The sequence below is a fragment of the Mus caroli genome, unplaced genomic scaffold (genome assembly GCF_978045245.1).
Source record: "Mus caroli unplaced genomic scaffold, Mus_caroli_1 scaffold_14, whole genome shotgun sequence".
NCBI lineage: Eukaryota > Metazoa > Chordata > Mammalia > Rodentia > Muridae > Mus > Mus caroli.
Window position 1 is genome coordinate 113,870,787 of NW_028227269.1, and position 23,864 is coordinate 113,894,650.

General features: G+C 39.6%; 1 protein-coding gene across 4 annotated transcripts in view; it reads left to right on the forward strand.

Moving 5' to 3' along the window:
* Esyt2 (extended synaptotagmin 2) overlaps positions 1 to 23,864 on the forward strand; it is a 101,583-nt gene that overhangs the window by 41,202 nt on the left and 36,517 nt on the right. For all 4 annotated transcript variants that reach the window (XM_029484378.2, XM_029484379.2, XM_029484380.2 and 1 more), the window contains exons 2-7: positions 1,680 to 1,721; positions 2,577 to 2,711; positions 4,932 to 5,008; positions 9,396 to 9,468; positions 9,675 to 9,764; positions 19,670 to 19,725. In XM_029484378.2, coding sequence (XP_029340238.1) covers positions 1,680 to 1,721; positions 2,577 to 2,711; positions 4,932 to 5,008; positions 9,396 to 9,468; positions 9,675 to 9,764; positions 19,670 to 19,725 — 473 coding nt within the window. The remainder of the gene's footprint in view (positions 1 to 1,679; positions 1,722 to 2,576; positions 2,712 to 4,931; positions 5,009 to 9,395; positions 9,469 to 9,674; positions 9,765 to 19,669; positions 19,726 to 23,864) is intronic.

The following is a 23,864-nucleotide window of genomic DNA, read 5'->3' on the forward strand; positions in this document are numbered from 1 at the left end:
ATCAAGAGTTAAGCAAACATGTACAACAGTCCGCTGGCTGACCCTTTAGCTTGTTGAATGTTGTCTTCCCCAATTTCTAAGACATTGTCTCAATTTTGGAAGGCTTTTGTACCCCACCCCACCCCAATGCATTTATGCTTATCTAATTTAGAAATAACAGTTTCTACTCACTCTAGCATGTTTCGTGGTTCAACCAGATATTCTTCATATTATGTGATTCAAGGGAAATAAGGCCTACTTGTGCTTGTGTAGACACAAAGGAAAGCCATAACACTACCAGTTTTACTGTCCCTGCTTATTTTCCTCTTGCTGAGACCCCAGGGGAGCAGTCAATCACTCAGGATTTATGAGAGCCAGTATAAGCTGTTGGTGATTAATGGCTTGATAGTGACCTACACTATGTCCAGGGATTGGCCAGACTCCATTTTCTGTTGTTTTCATAATCAAATTTGATAAGTAGAGTTGGGTCTCTGAAACCTTGGAAGCCTCACACCACCCCTTGAGACTATATAGTGTTCCGGTTCTGGTCCACTTTCTTTAGTCAGAGGACAGCGTTATTGGACTGGATTCTTTTTTTTTTTTTTTTTTTTTTTTTTGATTTTTCAAGACAGGGTTTCTCTGTGTAGCCCTGGCTGTCCTGGAACTCACTTTGTAGAGCAGGCTGGCCTCGAACTCAGAAATCCACCTGCTTCTGCCTCCCGAGTGCTGGGATTAAAGGCGTGCGCCACCACTCCCGGCTGGACTGGATTCTTTATAATTTAGGAAAGTTGTATTCATCATATCTTCTCAGTCTCCAGTACAAAGTCTCTTGTGATCTGCTGTATCTCCAAATCCAAACTATGTGTGTCCTGCGTACTCTTTTTTTTAAAAGCACCCTTGTGGCCAAAAACAGCCCTTGCTTCCTTTGCAAAAATGTTTTATTTTAACTTCAACAACAGAGAAAACATTCTTTACCTATTTTTAAAGTAGGTTTCCTTTTGCATTTTCAGTCACTTTTCCTGTATGTAGGCCTTGCCTATGGAGAGCTATGATCACAGTATGCATTTGGGAGAGGGCAGACTGGTGGAGATGACCCTTGCTTGCATAGAAGTCATCTGGCTAGGGCTAAGAAGGGAAAACAAAACGAGAGATCGATTTTGAAGTGAGTCTAGATTTTTAGGATTTCTAGGAGAACAATGGGAATGATGATATTCTTTTTTTTTTTTTTAAGATTTATTTATTTTTATTTTATGTAAGTACACTGTAGCAGTCTTCAGACACTCCAGAAGAGGGAGTCAGATCTCATTATGGATGGTTGTGAGCCACCATGTGGTTGCTGGGATTTGAACTTCGAACCTTCGGAAGAGTAGTCGGGTGCTCTTACCCACTGAGCCATCTCACCAGCCCAATGATATTCTTTTAAAAGACATTTTTCTATATGCTGATGTTTCAAATGCTAAGGAGTACCCACTTTGGTGGTGTGAGGCAGAGAAGGAAGGCTCTGGTGGTATTTATGGGCCTCCAACCCTCTCCCTCCAGAGTGTGGCAAGTCAGGTACCCCACATTTCACTTTCTCCTCTCTGAGGCTATGCCAAAGCCTTAGAGCAGAGTGTTCTAAGGAAGTTTTATATAGCCTATCGGTCATTATGTTTATGATTGTCAGGAGTCATTGAGTCATGTGTGTGTGTTTTCTTTCTCAGGTTCATTTTCCAGACACTGAAAGAGCAGAATGGCTAAATAAGGTAAGATTAGCATATTCAAGTATTCAGTGGGAATTGGAGGGCCAGAGGCCATCTTCCCATATTTGGAAATTTGTGTTAGTATTATTGAGTTCAGATTGCAATGAGCAGGCTTCCACTCCCCAGAGGACTGTTGCAAGCAGTGTGTGGCTTCCCTTTAAGGAGAAGAAGAGCTGTGTCATTGACCTAAGAAGATTCATGTGTGTGCTTGCATGGCATTGCCATCTGGCCTTATGTCTTCTTTCTTGAATAGAGGCTGCTCACATCTGCTTTATAGAAATCACAAGCAATCATTCTGGAAACATTATGAGGAGAAAAATAACTCCCAAGAAATTACCAATCTATAATAGCTTTTAAAGAATTGTTTTTGTTTCAGTAAGCTTTAGGTGGAATCTCTCATAACTTGTATTTTGAGCATCTTTAAGGCAATATGATAACCCTAGCTAGACAAGAATCACCCTATAGCACAAGTTAATATGTGGTTATTAAAGTGCAGGAGTAGTTACTGAAATCCATGCAGTTTTTGTTGGGTTGAGTTTAGTTTTATTGTCAATTGAAACCATGGGACTTTTAGTGATTATTAGATGTGTAGACATGTTTAAACAGAATAGCTAAATAAAAGAGCTAATATCTACAGCATATTGGCTAATCAGTAGTTTATTGTTGAAGTAAATGCTTAATGTTTAAAACACATTTTGCAGGACTGATTTTGAATAACAAGACCATTTCTCCTTTTGTTTTAGTTTTCAAAGCCAGACTCTAATAGACTACGTGATTTTAAAATCTTTCTTAGTGACTCAACTACATTATGTATTGTATATCATAGCAGTTACCTAACATGAGATCCTTTCCTTCCAGACTGTAAAGCACATGTGGCCCTTTATTTGTCAGTTTATCGAGAAGCTCTTTCGAGAAACCATAGAGCCAGCTGTGCGTGGAGCAAATGCTCACCTCAGCACCTTCAGCTTCACAAAAGTGGATGTGGGTCAGCAGGTCAGTTCTGCCCTTCCTCATGCACACAGTAGGATTGCTGAGAATGCATGTAACCACTCTAAGGCTCTGAAGGAAATTGATCTTTAGGAGACCAATTGGAAAGTCAACAGATTTCTTAGATTCTTCTTCCCAACAACTTTTTGTGCTTTTTGGGATTCGGGCTTGTTGCCTCACTCTCATTGTGCTAGTCTTTATATTTTGTTGTTTCTTTTTAACTTTTTAAAATTAATTTTTATTTTTATGTATGTATATGTTTGTCTGTGTGAGAATATGCTATACATGCATGCAGGTATTCATGGAGGCCAGAAGATGATAATCAGAGCCCCTGGAGATAGAGTTACAGGCATTTGTACAAATGCCTAATGTGGACGGTAAGAATCAAAGTCAAGCCTCTGGAAGAGCAACATTGGTCTTAACCATTGAGCCATTTTCCAGCCCTGTTCTGACTTTTTAAAAATAGTGACAATTTTAAATACAGTTTACTAGCCTTAACAAATGTATGTATGTGTATGTAATGTGTGTGTGTGTATATATATATATATATATATATATATGTATATATACATATACATATATGCATATATATATGTATATATCTCTGTGTGTATCAGTGTATAGAGAAGCTCTGTGTATGTGTGTGTGTGTGTGTGTGTGTGTGTGTGTGTGTGTGTATGTTTAAACAAATATTTTTATATACATTATTGACTTTGGTTTTGTCCATATTCTTTGTTTTTCAGTATTTTCTAAAAGTTAGATGAGAAATCATTTCTTGAAACACATTTATTGTAGAAAATTTTATGATTAAATAAAAATTCTAGCATATGATAATTATTTTAAGACAACATTGAGGTTTTTTTATTTATATGTACTATTACTTTTTAAACTTTTTGACCATTTCATGCTTGTACCATATTTCATGCATGTATTGTACCATATTCATATCTTCATAGCCATCTCTATCTTCTTCCTGCTACTGTTGGCCCACTTTTTATTTCCAACTAGTTCCCTCCTTTTATGTTTTTTCCCTTTCCATCTCCCTCTCTCTTTCCCTCTCTCTTTCCCTCTCTGTTTCCCCCTCTCTCTCCCTCTCCTCTTTCTGTGTGTCTGTGTCTATTTTTTGGCCTCTTGAAACAGTCTTGCTATGAAGCACAGGCTGATCTTTCTTTCTTTTTTTTTTTTTTTTTAATTAGGTACTTTCCTCATTTACATTTCCAATGCTATCCCAAAAGTCCCCCATACCCTCCCCCCAGGCTGGTATTTCAATACAGCTTGTAGACTAGGGAGATATTTCAGTGGTTCAGAGTCCTTCTAGAGGATCCAGGTTTGATTCCTAGAACTCATTAACAGCCAGTTTACTGCCACCTATAGATCCAACTCAGAAGATCTGACATTCTTTTATGGCCCCAGCATGCACATAAGAAAAATAAGTCTTAATTTAAAAAAAACAATGTATTTTATGATCTGTCTTTTGTGGTTGCATATTCAATTATCTTTACCGTATATTAAGTATTCTTTTGAGACAATAGTCTCACTTTTTAGCCTAGACTGGCCTTGAGCTGGCAATCCCATGTGTCAGCTTAAGTGTTGCAGTACCACATTCAACTATACCTTATCTTTTTTATCTACTCAGAAGTCCAGTTTTTGGCTGGAGAGATGGCTCAGCGGTTAAGAGCACTGACTGTTCTTCCAGAGGTCCTGAGTTCAATTCCCAGCAACCACATGGTGCTCACAACCATCTGTAATGGGATCTGATGCCCTCTTCTGGGGTGTCTGAAGACAGCTACAGTGCGCTCACATACATTAAATAAATAAATAAATAAATACGTTCAATTTTTGGGAAAATTTAAACAGAAAACTTGTAAAACATAAAATAATGGAAAAGTATTAATAAGGATAGAGTAAAAGAAAAGGATCAGATTAAATCAAAAGAGATAAGGCAAAGGGGACTTCATAGTAAAAGCAGATGTATTTATTACATGTACTAACACAGCACTACCCATGTTACTGAGTCCTCACCTCACATGGATGCTACTATTATTTATATCTCACAGATAGAAAACTGAGAATACAAGCTAAATAAATTGTCAATTTAAACTGTGGTATAAAACCAGAATTATAATCTAGTGCTTAACTTGTCCTTATCATGTCTGTCGCTTTATTGTTAGGTTTGTTTGCTTTTAAGCCTTTTCCTGTTTTAAATTAAGCTATTTCTTGTTTCAGCCCCTGAGAGTCAATGGTGTTAAGGTTTATACTGAAAATGTAGACAAAAGACAAATTATTCTGGACCTTCAGATTAGGTAAGTTTTTATTTGTGTTATGTTTTGCCATGGCTACTGACACATGGTGTTCATTTAGCAATATGTATAAGATGAAGGATAAAATAAATGTCTTGACTTTTCGTCATTGTAATTTGATTAAATTCTTCCAGGTCTACATTTTAACAACCTTTGAGTTGCTAACAGTCTGGATACCATCGTTCATTAGATGTAGTGTGGCTGGAGAGCTGTCTCAGCAGCTAAGAGCACTTGCTACTACTATTCCAGACAACCTGGGTTTGATTCCTGGCACCCACATAGCAGCTCACAACATCTGTAACTCCAGCCCCAGGGAATCCAGTGCCCTTTTCTGGCCTCTATGGGCACATGCCAGGTACACAGACATATGTGCAGGCAAACAGCCATACACATAAAATAAGGTACATTTCTAAAAATGTATTGATTAAAGGAAATTATATACTCTATAAGAAAACTATAGTAAATAATTCTTATGAACCTTAGTATAAAACTCTACAACAAAATATCAGCAAGTTGAATCAAGTAGCATAGATTATATGTCATCAACAGGTAGATTTTATTCCCAGAATACAAATGTGACTCAGATATGAAAACCAATCTGTAAAATACACTACTTTATTTTAAGAAGAAAGTGCTGTAGTAGTAGGGCACCTTCGTGGATTTCTCTGTTAATACAGAAGGTGCATTTAACAAAGTTCAGTATTCTTACATGGTTTTTTTAAAAAATAAGTTCAACCTAGGAATCTTAATTGAAAAGCAGTGTTTACAAATAATTAGACCTTACAGGGAAAAAAAAAATTACAGAAAGTTTTAAAGCCAGGTGTGATGGCATTTAATCCCAGCACTTTGGAGGTGACTGGACTACATTTGAGTTCCAAGCCAGCCAGGACTACAGAGTAAGAATCTGTCTTTTAAAACCAACCAACCAACCAAACCTCTTAAAACTAAAATGAATTCAGCAAAGTAGCAAAACGCAGTTATATCAGTTGCATTTCCGTACATCAACAATGGAAAGTCCTGAAAGGAAGTAAAGACAATCTCACTTGTAACACAATAGATAGATAGGTGATTGGTAAAATGCTTGCTTTGTTCAGTCCCCACCCCCACTAAGGAAATGAGCATGGTGGTGCATTAGTAGTCCCAGGATGGAGAAAGCAGAGACGAGAGGATCTCAGTCAGCCTAGTCCAACGTAGTGAGCCCTAGACATCAGTGGAGTCTTTCAGAGCAAACCAGGCAGATGGCTAGTAGGAGTTCAGTCCTCTTTTCTGAGGCTAGACTAAGAATAATTTTTTTTATCATTTGTAAATTTCAAAGATACACTAATATTAATAATTGTATAGACTTTTTACCAGTTACTCTTATTTTAGAAAGAAATGTTCAATGTCCTTACTATGGGAAAGTCTTCATTTTTAAGATATTTGATAGCTGTGTAAACATCATTGTCACCAGCAGACTAAAAGAGCAGGTACACTTGTGTGTCTTCTGTTACCCGTGCTCTGGAAGGTTTGTCATCAGGCCTGGATAGGAGCTCCACGGTGGTCACCTGTGTAAGGCCTGTCATGAGGTGGACTGCCAGCTCCGTAGGGATAGACACCTTGTGTTCATTCATTGTGTTAGCATTGAGTACACTATTTGAGTAACTCCTTTAATGGATCTCAGTTAACGAAGCAGCTTAACTAGCACAAGTACTCTGCTGTGTTGTGTGCTTTAGACAAAGACCTCAACTACACTGGCAGCAAGATAGAGACAAAGGTGAGAATTAGGAAAGAAAGAAAACGTGTGTTAGGCTTTATGTTTATAAGGAATTAAAAAAAAATTATGACAGTTTTTCTTTTAATTTAATTTATTTATTTTACTTATTTACTTTATATCCTGACCACTGCCTTCCTCATGGTCACTCCTCCTCCTCCCCTTCTCTGGGTGGGTGGGAACCCCCCCTGGGTATCTCCCCCAACCCTGGCACTTCAATTCTCTGTGAGGCTAGGCACTTCCTCTTCCACACAGAAGCCCAGGTAATAGAACATATCCCGCGTGTTGGCAACAACTTTTGGGATATCCTCCGTTCCAGTTGTTTAGGATCCACATGAAGGTCAACTGTGCATCAGCTACCTATGAGTGGGGAAGCGTAGGTCCAGCCCATGCATGTTTCTTGTTTGGTGGTTCAGACTCTGAGAGCCCCAAGGGTCCAAGTTAGTTGACTCTGTTGGTCTTCCTGTGGAGGTCCTATCCCCTTTGATTCCTGCAATCCTTCCTCCTGTTCTTCCTTAAGAATCCCCAAGCTCCATTCACTATTTGGCTGTGGGTGTCTGTATCTCTCTGAGTTAGCTGCTGGATGGAGCCTCTCAGAGGACAACATGCTACTGTCTGCAAGCATAACAGAGATCATTAATAGTGTTAGGGATTGGTGCCTGCCCATGGGGTAGGTCTCAAGTTGGCTGTTCACTCAGTCTCTGCTCCCTCTCCTGTACCTACATTACTTGTAGCAGGATAAATTTTGGATCAAAAGTTTTGTGCGCCCGGCGTGGTGGCACACACCTTTAATCCCAGCACTTGGGAGGCAGAGACAGGTGGATTTCTGAGTTCGAGGCCAGCCTGGTCTACAAAGTGAGTTCCAGGACAGCCAGAGCTATACAGAGAAACCCTGTCTCGAAAAGCCAAAAAAAAAAAAAAGTTTTGTGGGTGAGTTTGTGTGTCTATTGCTTCACTATTGCTTCACTGGGGTTCCTGTCTGGCTACAGGAGGTGGCCTCTTCAGGTTCCATATCCCCACTGTAGTGAATCACAGGTAAGGTCACTCCTATTGATTCTTGGGCACCTCTCTTATTCCAGGTGTTTGAAGATGTCCCCTACCTCCTCACCCATGTCAGTTGTAGGTTTCCATTCATTTTAGTTTTATAACAGGTTATTGGTGAATTTAGCAACAAGCCAGAGAATAATTTGTTCATGTACTTAGACCAGCAGATCTCAACCTGTGGGTCATGACATTGGAAAACAAATATTTCTTATGGTCTTAGGAACTGAAATTGCTCAATAGTGATGAAGTAGTAATTTTATGGTTGGAGCCACCCCAACATGAGGGACTGTATTAAGGAGTTTCAGTATTAGGAAGGTTGAGAGCCACTGGCTTAGACCCTTCCTGATCATTATTCGTTAAATTCCCCAGATTTGCATGAATAGGTTTATGATTACCCTACTTCCAAGAAACAAGGATAGGGGTTGAGCTGGCAGTTGTTTGTCAGTTTGACACAAGCTAGAATCATTTGTAAGCAGGGAACCCCAATTGAGAAACAACTTCTATAAGATCAGGGCTGTATGCAGGCCTGTAGAACATTTTCTTAATTAGTCATTGATCTGTGAGGGCCCAGCTCATTATGTGTAGTGTATTGCCATCCGTAGGGTGGTGGTCTTAGGTTCCATAAGAAAGCAGGCTGAGCCAGCTATGGAGACCAAGCCAGTGAGCAGCACCCTTCCATGGTCTCTGCATCAGCTCCTGCCTCCAGGTTCCTGCCTTGATTGAGTTCCTGTGCTCACTGCCTTTGATAAACTGTTATATGGTACATGGAATTGTGAAGGAAATAAATCCTTTCCTCCCCAACTTGCTTTTTGGTCATGGTGTTTCATCATAGCAGTAGTAATCTCAGCTAGGACAGATGAAATCCCACACCGTGCCATGTGGGATGCAGTTAGGGTTTCACGTTTATGTTGGAAATAAATGCCTGCTTTGCATTATCATAGTAAAGAAGCATTTGTTTTACATTTGTGTTTGAAGTTAATCTCTGAATAAAGTGAGGGTTCAAGATAAGCTGTTTTTAACTTTTAGCACCATAAAACCCTTTAGCATCTTAGGGAGGATTTTTGTAACTAAGGAAAAAGGTAGTGAGATCTACTGTTGCCAGAATAACCTTTGTTGTGTTTTAAACAAAGGATTTTTTATACACATAAAAACACCTTCCATCTAAGGAATGCTTCAGAAATAAATAACACATTGTTATTCATATTTTTCTTGGAAAGTACATGTTTACATGCTTTCAAAATTTTTGTTTTTTGAGCTAGGATCTGAGCTCTCTGCGTAGATAAGGATGATGCCATTCTCCTGGTTATTCCTTTGAGTGCTAAGAATCCAGGGCATCCTTCATGCCTGACTTGTGTAAGACTGTGTATTAAACCCAGAGCCTCTTCTGTGCTAGTCTACCAACTGAGCTCTCTCCTTATCCACTTTATTTTTGTTTGTTTTGGCTACATTTTCAATCGGCTTTGCCTACAGTATGAATATGTCTATTTTACCATCATTTTGTCTGATTATGTACTTTGCAATGCCTAATATTAATAGATAGCTAAGAGGATGATTAATTCCACTCACTTTATGTAATGCAGAATTTTTCTGTGCTAGTTTTGTAGGAAATTGTGAGATTGATTTGGAGATCAAAAGATATTTTTGTAGAGCTGGTGTGAAAAGTATTCAGGTAAGTTTTTTTCAAATTTTCATTTTAGAGTTTTCTAGACTGTATTCAGAAAGAAAAGCTGTGGAGTTTTTATTAGCTAGGAAAGTATTTGAAGTAATTTTCTATTTGTGGTTGTAGTTGAATAAAGTGTAAAGCCATGTGCTTAAAAGTCACCAAGTGACTTTGAAGAGCTGTTTTCTGACTTGTGGTTTCCTGTCTGAGTTCAGATCCATGGGACAATGCGGGTGATATTGGAGCCCCTGATTGGAGACATGCCTTTAGTTGGAGCTTTGTCCATCTTCTTCCTTAGGAAACCAGTAAGTAGACATTTATTTCATGATGTCATGTTTATCTTTCCTCTCTTGGCAGTAACATGGATACACAGAAGGATAGAGTGGAGGATCAAAATTTTGCCCTTAACTCTTCCCTATCTGATGCATGGTTCCTGAGTCTTTCACTTCTGTATGCCTTAAGTGAGGGTTTTATCTCTTGATAAACAATGGTCGTTCCTGAGTATAAAAATGTTTGTGGAAGTTAGGAAAATCATTTTTAGCTAAGTAAGTTGAAGATACATTTGGCCCGTTACTAAGTATGATTTTATACCATTTGCTTATTTATATCCCTAAACACTTTAAGGTAATGCCATGTCTATAAGTCTCCCTCTGACTCCCCTCCTGAGATAAATATACCTTCTTTGATGGGGTTGGGGGCAGTATTTGATGAACTACATGTACAGCTCTATGTGTTATGCTTTTAAATGTAATTTTTATTGATCTTTTAATACTTGGCTAAGCATGATGTCAATTCATATTTTTAGATTGTATTTCTTTTCACTATTGTTGTAAATGCCTTGTGCTTGTTAAGCATTATTATTAGAATGAAAACAGGAAAGTAAAGCTATTTCTTACCCTTTCCTGAGTCCTGCAGCCAATGATTAGTGCTACCTTCAGTGCCTGCTTTTTTTTTTTTTTTTTTTAAATGCTGAGACTTGAAGGCAGGGCTTTGTGCATGCTAGGTAGGCAAGCTCTCTGCTGCACTCAAAGCCTAAGCTCTCTCATTCTGGCCACATTTCTCTACTGCCTAACTGTGCATCAGAAGTTCCAACCACAGGGACTCGCTGCCCATGGAAGCAAAGTAGTAACTGTGTCCTCCACTTTTCTTTTTTTCCTTTTCTCCAGAATTCTGTCTTGAGCCATTTTGTGTCACTTACTTCTGGAAAGATTCTGTCTTCCAGGACAAGTGCCCACTGTCGTTTTGAAAGTTGTACAGCAGAGGCCATAAGTACTAAAGTGAAGGGCACGTCTCTTTCCAGAGTCCAGGGAGTCCAGACGAGCTGCTTCTTTGGAGGGATACTGCTTATGAAACTTGGCAAGTTTCCTGGGCAGGCACTACCAACATCATGTGTAATTTAAATGTGTAGTTTGGCTCAGAAGACCCACTGAAAATTGTTACTTGGTTTTAAAAAGACGGTATGCCTAGGCCAGACCAAGTGCAGCATGGGCAGTGCTTTGTGCAGGAGATTGCACTGCTGCCTTCAGCAGTATCGTCTTCTCTTTCTTACTTTAATGTGTTCAAGTAGATAGTGTACATTACACTTCCAAATGCTATCAAGGAACACGTTAACTTTTACTTTATTAAAATTTTGAAAAATAAATCTATAAAAAATTTAAAATACATCTTTTTTTTCCTCCTACCAGTTTTTTTTTTTCAGAAAGCAGTTTATGTAAAAACTGACTCCATTAGTGCGTATTTAAAATGTTCTTTAATAAGTTGCTAAAAACTTTGTCTTTGGAAATATTCTTAACATAAAAATCCTATCCCTTACAAAAACGAAATCAAGACCTCTAGTCTTCCTCTGGACTTAACTGTGCTCTTTCATAGTTTTGCTCTTCCTCAGATGAAGGCACTTGTAAAATAAGTCGCAGCATTAACTCCCGACTGGTGTTGCAATGCCTAGAAGAAAGGGATGAAGTTGAAATGTTCAGTCAGCCTTTTCCTTATATGGTGAACAAAGCTACTGAGCATGCTTTAGAGGGAAGGGAATTTTCTTCAGTTACTTTCAGCTGGAAAATATGAGAACTTATTGCTGTTAGCTGCCAAATAATTCTTCCTGAGTCTGGTGAAAAATACAACCAGAAGGGCTTTTTAGTTTTATGGGTTTTTTTTTTGTTTTTTGTTTTTTCTGCCCAGATGATTCAGAAACAAGTGCCAGAGACGTGTATTAAACAGCTTCTTGTTTTCTGCCTTCTAGTTTGTTTAATTAGTTTTGATAATGTGGTACTTGTGGAGTGACCCCTGAAAATCCTTGACATGATAAAGTTTGAAGCCAAGTGAACAGTCCCAAGTGGAATATTGGTGGTAGGGTAGAGACAGGGAGCACTGCAGTGTGGGGTCTCGGCGACAGCTTTGCACTGCCTGATTTCTCCTTGTCTTTCTGTGCCATTTCTCTAAGTCCCAGTTCCCTGTCTGTGACAGAGGAGTGACACTATACCATAACTCACAATTGAATGTCTATACTCTTAAAAGCACATAGTAAACCTTTACTTCTTTTTTCTTTTTAAAAGATTTTTATTTATTTATTTTATATATATGACAAGTACACTGTAGCTGTCTTCAGACACACCAGAAGAAGGCATCAGATCCCATTACAGATGGTTGTGAGCTGAACTCATGACCTCTGAAAGAGCAGTTAATGCTCTTAACCGGTGAGCCATCTCTCCAGCCCCTCTTCAGGAACTTTTGTTCACAAGGTGTTTTCAGAGTCTTCAGTTAACCCCAAAAGAACAAGTTATAAAAGCAGGTCTTTTCCAGAAGTCCTCCACAGAGCAACTGAGGCTTGCTCCATGTGATTTTCTTTGGAGACGGATTTCAGCCAAGTGAAGGGGATTTCTTTGTCAAGTAGAACTATCTTCCTTTTACAGTTATATTAAGAACTTGAACCTTACTGGGCTAGAATCCCAGAACTTAATGTATTTTAAGTAAAGGCAGTGAAGGAGAGGAATTTCTTAAATGTAGAAATTATGTTTATTTTACAGTTGACTTTCAGAACCAGTTAGAACCAGGAGTTTGAATTTTTTTGCAACTAGAGGAAGACAGTGCACTGACTTTGGAGCCAGCGGAAAGGCAGTGCAGTGTGACAGGTTGAGTGATCATAGCTTTTGCTTCTTTCTCTCCCTCCAAAAACAGCCTTAGTTTTCCAGACCATGTGATCTGTGATCTGTGTGTTCCCCTCCCCCTCCCCCGTTTGGATAGACCAAGTCTGGGATTGAGAGAGTTGTAGTACAGAGGCTCATTCTATCATTCTTGTAGACAAGTCTGCAGACAGGCCTATAGATTCAAACCACACCTTAAGTAGTCCAAGGTTATTTCTTATGCTGAGTTTGCTCTGATCCTGTGAAACCTATAGTTTGATGTCTTTCATTATTTGGACAGTTTTGCACACCTTCCATAGCCTTGTAGCATCCTGAGTTTCAAGGTAGAACTTTCACTGGCTGCTTTCCTTACCAATGCTGAGTGTATGCTACAGGTCCTCTGTAGGATAGACTAAGCCTAGAAATGTACCCTGCCACAATCCCCAAAGGAACTGACTGCAAGGCTTTCTTTGTGCCCATCTACACTGTCAGCTGCTCTCCTTCTTGGCCACAGCCCTACAGGAAGTGTTCTTTCTGGCCTGATGTGTACGAAATGCCGATGTATATATACAGGGCCCATGTTGGTTTCCATGCCCCTGTGCTGTGGATCTCTGTTTCACTCACTCTTGGTCTTCAGCATTTCCTTGGAGTCTAGCATGAATTGTCTCACCAGCTCCTGTGGGGCTCAATCTTCATTCAGATTGCTTCTGTCTCCTTCAGAGTTGCCTCAGAGAAACCATGTCACTTGGTTGGGCCCTAACGACTTTCCTGTGCCATCAGAGTAGAGCTCTTTGCAGGTTTTTCTCTCTTTTTCTTGCCTAAGTCATGAGGCTTTAAAACATAAGGAAGATATTCTTTAGCTTTACTGTCAGCCTAAAGCTACTTAATAAAAACATGGAGTAAAACCCCACTGAAGACTTGTGGAGCCAGCCATCAGCTTGCTTCCCAAATGACATGCCTGAGAAGTGCCAATTGATTAGGGTCAGTTGCTGTTGTCACACTATCAGCTTTACTACATCCCTCAGACAGTCCCATCTTGCAGTAGTAGAGAAGAACATCTCTTGGTTTCTTTTTTACATTCATTTAGTGTGTGTGTGTACACATGTGTGTGTGTGTGTGTGTGTGTGTGCGCGTGCTCGCTCAGTGGTACACATGTCAAAGTCAGACGGCAAGTTATAGGGCTCAGTTCTCTCCTTCTACCATAGGTTCCAGGTCCTCAGACTTGGCATCTCAATGGCTCATCTCTGTGGTTTTCATGAAATTTGTGCACATACTTTGTTGTTCCAGGTAAAACATGACGTACTTTCATAAGCATGGACAGTATTCTGCATTGTGCTTCATTCTGCCACAGCTCAGAGATGAGCTTGCTGTGTTTGGGAACACACATTTCACGTATGCCTTAACTTACTGATTAGAGATCTTTAGTCATCCAGAGGCCCTGGCTTTCATTGTCCTGACATGAGTTGTTAGGGAGATCAGGAAGGACCAGATAGTTGCCTTTCAAAGGATGCTTCTCAAAGAGCTGCTATGATTGCATTCTTCCTGGTCTTTTTTCCTTGTGTCCTCATGAGCTCACCCCTTCTCGGGTATGCACTCTCTCACGTGCTCACTTGCACTGTTCTATATCTTGCTCTCACATACTTGTGTTCACAAACACCTGCACTTTGGCAGCTGATCCTTCTCATGGGGTGTGCTGGTTTGACTGAGAATGACCCTCATAGACTCATGGATTTGAGTGGTTCCCCGATTGGTAGAACTGTTTGGTTGTACCAATGGTAAGGATTAGGAAGTATGTCCATTGATGCTGGGCTTTGAGGTTTCAAACGCTCACACCATTCCCATTTAGCTCTCTCTGCGGTTGAGATGTAAGCTCTCAGCTCCATGCCTGTATCCCTATTGTTACCATGATGACGGTGGACTCCAATCCTCTAGAACTGTGATTCCCCATAAATGTTTCTTTTAATAGTTGCCTTGGTCAGGGTCTCTCCTCACAGCAACTAAAAGTAATTAAGAAACCTACTCACTTTCTTTTTTGTTTTGTTTTATTTTGTTTTGGAGACAGGGTTTCTCTGTATAGCCCTGGCTGCCCTGGAACCCACTCTGTAGACCAGGCTGGTCTCAAACTCAGAAATCTGCCTGTCTCTGATTAAAGGTGTGAGCCACCACTGCCCAGCTCAGAAACCTACTCATTTTCTTTTCTTTTTCTTTTTTTTTTTTTTTTTTTTTTTTTTTTTTTTTTTTTTGGTTTTGTCGAGACAGGGTTTCTCGGTAATAGCCCTGGCTGTCCTGGAACTAACTTTGAAGACCAGGCTGGCCTCGAACTCAGAAATCCACCTGCCTCTGCCTCCCGAGTGCTGGGATTAAAGGCGTGCGCCACCACACCCGGCTACCTACTCATTTTCTAACATTGACTTTCCTTTACGTTCATCCTCATAGCTACAGACAGACCCTTGTCGTGCTTATTTACACAGTCCTCTCACCCATGTGTGTAACCTTTCTTTCCTTTACGCTCAACCTCATACCTACAGACAGACCCTTGTCGTGCTCATTTACACACTCCCCTCACCCATGTGTGTAACCTTTCTTTTCCTCACACTTTCCATTAGTCACTTTTCCTTTGACTATGTTCATAACCCTGACAAAAGCAACTTATGGGGAAAGGTTGATTTCAGCTCCCAGTTTGAAAGTTCATTCCATCAGAATGGAGAGGTCTTAGCAGCAGGAGTCTGACGGGGCTGGTTACATTGCCTCCACAACCAGGAAACAGCAAGAGACAGATACTTGTATTTAAATAGCTTTTCCCTTTGTATTCAGTTTAGAACTCTGGCCTATGGAATGATGCCATCACATCTAGGGCAGGTCTTCCCACCTCTGTTAACATAATTGAGATAATCCTTCAGAGGCATTCCCAGATGTTTGCCTCCTAGGTAATTGTAGATCTGTCAAGTTAATAATCACTATTAATGCTCATATGTGCACACCCTGGCATGCTGTGTTTTCATGCTAGATCTTCTCTCTGCCTACTCATTTTTCACATTCTCTTTTCTCCCAAGCTCATTCTTTCTTATACACACTTTTCCTTTCTAACATTCCTCTCTGCTGCTCTTAATTTGTTTTTTATGCATAAACTCATACATTTATTTCTCCATATTCATCCTTGTGCACAAAGACACTTACATTCTTACTTTCCCATCCTCACCTAACCCTAGTTCTTGGAACACACCCATAGCCCATAATCTTCCTTATTGGCAGGAAGTGGCTTGTGACATTTATTGTTACTGTATTTTGTGTTTTTATTTTGTAAGTTTTCATTTCCATTTTGTCTGTAGCATAATTCTGGTGGCAGTTGAAGTTCTTTTTAGCTAAAGTTAGTCCCTGTTTTAACTGAGTATTTTAATAGGTCCCAAAACACCAGCTAAAATTAGTTTTATCCTGGCTTTTCAAACGTTCTGTCTTTGTCTCAGCCAAGTATTTAATAGATCCAAAAATGTCTCATAGCTACTTAGGTCCCTAATAAAATCTCATTATAATACAAATCTCAAGTATGCATCATTACATTCTTAAATAATGATAACATAAACAAATACTATTAAAAGGATTGTTAATTTTCAAAATGTTTAGAACTCTTCTACTTAATACTGCTAAGAGTGTACTGAGATGGAGTTGGGGATGGATATACTTAAGATACATATATTGGGCATATATATGCATGACATTTTTAAAGAATAAATATTAAAAATAAATGCATATGATTAAATTTAATGCTTCGCCTCCAAAGACTGTCATAAACAGGATTGTGACATATAAACCATGCCTGGGAAACTTGGAACTAAAGTGTTTCATTTTTCTAAGAAAAATTATTAAATAACACTTTTATTTGGATTTCATCCCCTTTATTGTTCTCTTAATTATACTGGTCTCACCTAGTTTTATTTAGAAGCTTCTATATGTGCCCCCTCAATAAACTAATCCTCACTTAGAGTCTGTATGGCTTCTTTGATCCATATCTCTCTGTACAGTACTACCATAAATAGGTGCCTCTGGTAAGAACACATATAAGGCATTTAGATTTTAACTTGAGTTAAAAGCACACATTTTTCATTACATTACTGATATATTTTTGTTTCCTAAAGTAGATTTGTGACGAACAGAAAGGGCTTTTATAACTAAATCATAAAATTGTGTCATGAATGCCCTTTAATTTTATTTTAACGGGTATATTTAAATCTTTTATTAAATTTTAATTTTTTCATATATTTTGGTCATATTCTTTCTCCTACTCCAAGTCTTTCCAGACTCTCCACACCTTCCTTCTCAACTTTGTTTTCTCTGTCTCTTAAAAAAGAAGAAAGAAAACCAATAAAACAAAATTAAAAAGACAAAAATGCCAAACAATGACAACAGCAACAAAAACAAACACAAAAAAAAACCCCATGAAGCCCATTTTTGTATTGATCTTAAACATGAGGCCTGTTTTGGGTCGTTTTTTTGAAGACAACTTATTTTCCCTCTCCCAGCAGGGATCAATTGCAAATAGCTTCTTCATTAATTAGGGCTGGGACTTTGTGCTCACTTCTTTTTTACTGTACTGAGGTTTTTGTCTGACTTGACCTTTTGCCGATCTTCTTCATGTTGTTGTTTCTGTGAGCTCATATGAGCATCAACATTATTGTGTCTGGAAGATGCTGTTTCCTTGGAGTCATCTACCACCTCTGCTCTTACACTTTTTCAGCTTACTCTTGTTTGATAAAGACATCCAGTTTGAGACTGAGCGCTTCACTGTCTGCATGTTGTCTGGTTGTGGGTTCTGTGTTAATTTACAGCTTCTGTAAGAAGCTTTTCAATGAAGGCTGAGGGATGCACTTACCCATGGTTATAGCAGTGCATCATTAGGAGTCGTTTTATTGCTATGATCATTTGGCAAAATAGCAGTGGTAGGCTTTGCCCTAGGTTTCAGGTTCTTGGCTACCTTAACAGTATCGGGTGTGAGTTATATATTTCAGGGCGTGGACCTAAATCCAACCAAAAAGTGGTTGGTTCCTTTCATGCTGCTTTTTGTCAACGTTGCACCACTGGATCTTGCAGGCTGGTTGCTGTTGTAGCTGGCAGGGTTTGTAGCCGGATGAGACTGATGATTAGTCTTCTCCTCTTGTGGCTCGTTGCAGTACCTTTCTCTAGTTGGACACCAGTTTGAACTCTCCATGTTCAAGGATGTAAATAAGTCACCTCTTCAGCCATAGGCCTTCATAATGAAACTGCATAATGTCCTTTTAAATCTGTGCCCTGTGGGTGGCCAGGGGCTTTGGGGTTTTGTTTGTTTGTTTGGGTTTTTTGGCTTGTTTGTTTGTTTTGTTTTGTTTTGTTTGAGACCTAGTTTCTCTGTGTAGCCCTGACCGTCCTGGAACTCACTCTAAAGACCGGACTGACCTTGAGTCAGAGATCCACCTGCCTCTGTTTTCAAGTGCTGTGATAAAAGTGTGTGCCCCCATGCTCCACAATCTAGGTTTTCTAGTAAGATCAGAATAGTTTGCAGAGGTAAGGAGATCCTGCTCCCTCTTAAGTGCTAAAGGGATTATTTGACCTAATGATAGAAGGGAAAAGAGAACGGAGCCTGTTAGTCATGGTGCTTATCAGTTACTTGAGTGACTAATGCTGAACCAGATGCTTAGGCCTGATCATGAAACTAGTGATTTGTTTGGTGTGTTATTTATTTATTTATTTATTTATTTATTTGGTTTTTTTTGAGGCAGGGTTTTTCTGTGTAGCCCTGCTGTCCTAGAACTCACTCTGTAGACCAGGCTGGCCTTGAACTCAAAAATTTGCCTGCCTCTGCCTTCCAAGTGCTGGGATTAAAAGTGTGTGCCACAACACCCGGCTTGATGTGTTTTTGCTTTTTTTTTTTTTCTGAGACAGGGTTTCTCTGTATAGCCCTGGCTGTCCTGGAACTCACTTTGTAGACCAGGCTGGCCTCGAACTCAGAAATCCGCCTGCCTCTGCCTCCCAAGTGCTGGGATTAAAGGCGTGCGCCACCACGCCCAGCTTTGATGTGTTTTAAAATTGGTTTCTTCTTTTGGAACCACGATCTCAGTTGGAGAGGGGGGTGCGGTGGAGACTGAGACTGTACAATTTCACTTAACATGTCCTCTATAAGTAATAAACACTGAGTATTTTAATGTGCACAGTATCCATTTTAGTAGAGAAAATCAGTATTTACAACCAGTAGTTTTAACTGCTATGTCTACTTAATAGAATTATGTAAGAATTTCTGAGATGACTATAAATATCCAATGAATAGACAGAACATGTTCTATTCATAGGAATATGCAAGTAAAAAATTCAAAGTAAAGTACTGTTGTTCAACTACCAACTAGGGTGAGTTTTAATATTTCTTTCTGGTAACAACATGGAGAAGAAACGTTTCTATCCAATACTTTTGTTAGTAACAGAACTTTAAGTAGTGATTTGGGGGATCACTAGGTACTGATACTGAAGATGAACATATAATCCTTAGCATCATGCTCCACTCGAAAATTTTTGCTTTTCATGATATTCATGTGGAGTTTTCTTTTTATACTATAGATCTTGGGGATTGAATCTAGATCATCAGGTGTGTGTGGCAAGCATTTTTACCTGCTGGGTTATCTTGCTGACTCATACCCCCATTTTTGAAAGTTAGGCTGTATGTGTATATATAAACATGTATATTCATTCTGGACATGATGACATACATCTTTAATCCCAGCACTTGGGAGGCAGAGACAGGCAGTCTCTGAGGCTGAGGATAGCCTGGTTTTCATGAGTTCCAGGCCAGTTGAGAGTATAAAAACAAAGGATAATCACTGAATTGTTAACTGTGATAAAGGAGAAATTGAAGTATGTTTTTAGTAGAGAAAACTATGGCCTTATCATAAAATAAGAACTGGGCCAGTCTTCATGTGCAATGACAGCATCTGTCTTTGATAGAATACACTTTGGGGAAAGGTGTAGCAGTTCTTCTCATACTTATTTCACGTACACAAGCCTGTTTGGATTTGCTATGTTGTATGGAAACTGTTTTGATATTTAATACTTTTTTCCTTTTTAAAAAACAGCTTTTAGAGATTAACTGGACAGGACTGACTAACCTTCTGGACATCCCTGGACTGAAGTAAGTCTTGTTGGCCTGTGTGTAGTTGCTGCTGCGGTCTCTCCTAGCCGCTTCTGCCTTTTGTCTGTCACCTTCATTCTTGAGAGAGTAGGTAAACATGGAACCTGGATATGAAGTTTCTAACCACAGAAATGGAAGCTCTTCTCTATTCTGTAACCATTTAGTGAATACAAAACTAGGAGGTTTCCTCTTAACAGGCACTTGAGCCACCAACAGCACATTGTCCTGTGAAAGAGTTAGCTGAGTCACTGTCATATGTCTGATAATGGTAGACCGACACAGAGTACAGTCTGTCCATTACTACTTAGCGGGAAAATATGAAGTTAGAGTCTTCAAAACCTTTTGATATTTTCATTTCCTGTTTGAAGGCTAAAATGCATGGCTTATTAGCTTACTAGGTACATTTGCTTCTAGTGGATGTTTTATGACCTATGGATTTTTACCCTTAAGTAGCTTACAAATTAATTCCAAATCTTTGATTTCAGACTGCTTCCTATTTCTGTGTGCTTGTTTATGTCTCTGAAATGACTGTTAAAACAAGATTTTGCTTCATGATCAGTAAAAGACAGCAGCTTTAATAATCTCAGGCATAGTCACAAATAGACTATATTATGGTTTATCAGGTTAAGAGAGAAGTTTTATTATCTTTAAAAAGCTGTGAACAGAAAAGTACAACTTCAAAAAATTTGTTGATGAATTTTGAGTTCATTAGAATCTTGTTTAGAAACAAAATACTGACTTAAATTGACACAGGTAATTTTATTTTTATTTGCAGTGCTAGGGATTAAGTTTAGGATTTTGTATTTTTAAAGTTACCTCTGAGCCACCCACTGAGATTCCTAAATGATACTTTTTCATTTTTAAATAATATTTTTTTGTTTTGTTTTGGTTTTTGGTTTTTTTGAGACAGGGTTTCTCTGTGTAGCTCTGGCTGTCCTGGAACTCACTCTGTAGACCAGACTGGCCTTGAACTCAGAAATTCACCTACCTCTGCCTAGCATCTTTAAAATTCAGTGCTGTCACTCAGCGGTATTTCACACCTGCTCTGAGCCAACCACTGTTCTTCTCACTTGGACATAGATGAGAATGGCATTCTCACGGGTTCTCCAAGAGAACTTAACTTGCACTGGCTTTGCAGCTCATAGAGCCTTCTTTGTGGGATGTCAGGCTCAGGCAGATGTTGATGCCAAATGATACGGGTATCATGCAGTCTTACAGGTCTTACGCTTGTCTTCAGATGGATTCTTGCTGTGTGCTGCAGCTGTTCTGCAAATGTCACAGTCTTTCCTGCTAGTTTTACAGAAACTCCAGGGTCACTTTATGTATCTACCTGCCTTTGATAAGTTCCTGTGATTTTTTTTTTCAAGTCAGGTTTTAGTTTTATATATGCTCTACTGAGAAACCAAGAAATATTCAATTACTTGAACCCTCTCCCTTCCAGTGAATGATCCCAAATAAAGGGAGAACTTACACTGGAAGTGGCAGTGCTTGCTAGATTTTGTTAGCCAGAGGTGAGCAACAGGTATATGCAAAGGTTGCTATAGAAGCTTCTTTTACTGGTCTTTATTTAGCATTTTAGGTGGACTGAAATAAGCAGGCTAATTGATTGTCTTGTCTGTAATTGTAAATGACATGAGTTCTGTACGTGTCAGTGTGGCTTAGAAGATGCATCATCCTGAGTGAGGTAACACAATCACAAAGGAACTCACACAATATGTACTCACTGATAAGTGGATATTAGCCCAAAAACTTAGGATACCCAAGATATAAGATACAATTTGCTAAATGCATGAAACTCAAGAAGAACGAAGACCAAAGTGTGGACACTGTGACCCTTCTTAGAATTGGGAACAAAACACCCATGGAAGGAGTTACAGAGACAAAGTTTGGAGCTGTGACGAAAGGATGGACCATCTATAGACTGCCATATTCAGGGATCCATCCCATAATCAGCTTCCAAACGCTGACACCATTGCATACACTAGCAAGATTTTGGTGAAAGGACCCAGATAGAGCTGTCTCTTGTGAGACTATGCCGGGTCCTAGCAAACACAGAAGTGGATGCTCACAGTCAGCTATTGGATGGATCACAGGGCCCCCAATGGAGGAGCTAGAGAAAGTACCCAAGGAGCTAAAGGGATCCGCAAACCTATAGGGGGAACAACATTATGAACTAACCAGTACCCCGGAGTTCTTGACTCTAGATGCATATGTATCGAAAGATGGCCTAGTCGGCCATCACTGGAAAGAGAGGCCCATTGGACTTGCAAACTTTATATGCCCCAGTACAGGGGAACGCCAGGGCCAAAAAGTGGGAGTGGGTGGGTGGGAGGGTATGGGGGACTTTTGGGATAGCATTGGAAATGTAAATGAGGAAAATACCTAATTAAAAAACAATATATATATATATATATATATATATATATATATATATATATATGTAAAGAAGATGTTTCCTGTACCCTCACAAGAATTCAGCCAATCAAAAACCATTTTATTTACTAAGGACCTTAGCACAATCACTGTGAACACACTTATGAGAATATGCACATGCTATTTGCACACTTAGCTGGTTTCATCTTACTCAGTGATTTATAATGTAAGCCCAGTCTTTTTTCTATTTTATTATTGGTTAAATTATTTATTTACAGGAACATACACCCTGTTCGCAGTTTCCTCTCCCCTCTCTCCTAGTCCTTCCCTTTCACCTCACCTTCCCCCATCCACCCCTGCTTTCCTTCTCTTCAGAAAAGGGAAGGCCTCCCATGGATATCAACCAGCTTTGCATATAAAGTAAGATTAGGTGCATCTTATTCTATTGAGGCTAGACAAGGCAGCCCTCTTAGGGGCAGGCCCTAAGACAGCCCCTGCTCCCACTTAGGAGTCCACATGTTACGTGTATGCAGAGGGCCCAGGCTGTCCCATGCATGCTTTCTGCTTGGCAGTTCAGTCTTTCTGGGTCCAGGTTAGTTGATTCCGTAGGTTTCTTGTTGCGTTCTTGACCCCTCTAGCTCCTTTAAGCCTTTCCCCCCCTTTTTCACAGGATTCCACAAACTCCACTTAATGTTTGACTGTGGGTCTCTACATAAGTTTCTGGGTGAAGAAGCTTCTCTGATGACATATATGCTAGGCTCCTGTCACAATAGGATATCATTAATTGGGTCAGGACTGGGCTCCCTCTCATGGCTAGTCATTGGTTGGTCAGTACTTCAAAATCTGCTCCATCTTTTACCTGTGCATACCTTATAGGCAGGACAAATTACGGTGTTAAGTTTTTCTGGCTGGGTTGATGTCCTAGTCCACCATTGGAAGTCATGTCAAGTTACAGGAGATGACTGGTTTAGACTCCTTATCCCCATTAGGAGTCCTAGCTAAGGTCATCCTCATAGATTCCTGGGAATTTCCATCCTCCTAGGTTTCTAGCTCCTCCCAGAGATTCCCCTCTCCCAACCAGTTTTCTCTCCCATTACCCTCTCCCTCTGTCCTTTCCCCATCTCATCTCTCCTATTCCCATCTCCATCCCTCCCCCATCCAGTTCTCTCTTTCAATCCATACCCCCCATGTGTAATCTATTTCCCCTTCCAGTCATATTCAAGCATTCCCCCTTGGGCCCTCCTTGTTACATAGCTTCTTTGGATCTGTGGTTTGTAGCATGGCTTTCCTGTACATTGTGACTAATACTTATAAGTTAGTACATTACTATATTTGTCTTTCTGGATCTGGGTTACCTCACTCAGGGTGATGTTTTCTAGTTCTATCCATTTGTTGTAAGCAGATTCTTTAAGTAATATCTTCTAATTAGTAATGTATAAATCTTATGTGTGTAGTATGAAGTATATATTATAGTATATTATATAGAGAACTATATCATTAAAACACGTACTTAAAGGGCCTGGGGATAGTTGAGTTGATAAAGTGCTTGCTGTGCCTGATGACTTTAGTTTGATTTCTGTCACCAGGTATAATCACATGAACTTTGTTTCCTAGCACAGGGATGTGATGCAGGTGAATCACTGGGGTTTAGTAGCCAGCAAGCTTAGCCTACAACTTCAAGCTCTAGGTCCCAGTGAGTGGCCTTACTTTAGAAAACAAGATGGAAGACATCTGAAGACCAACATCAAAAATTGACCTCTGTTCCC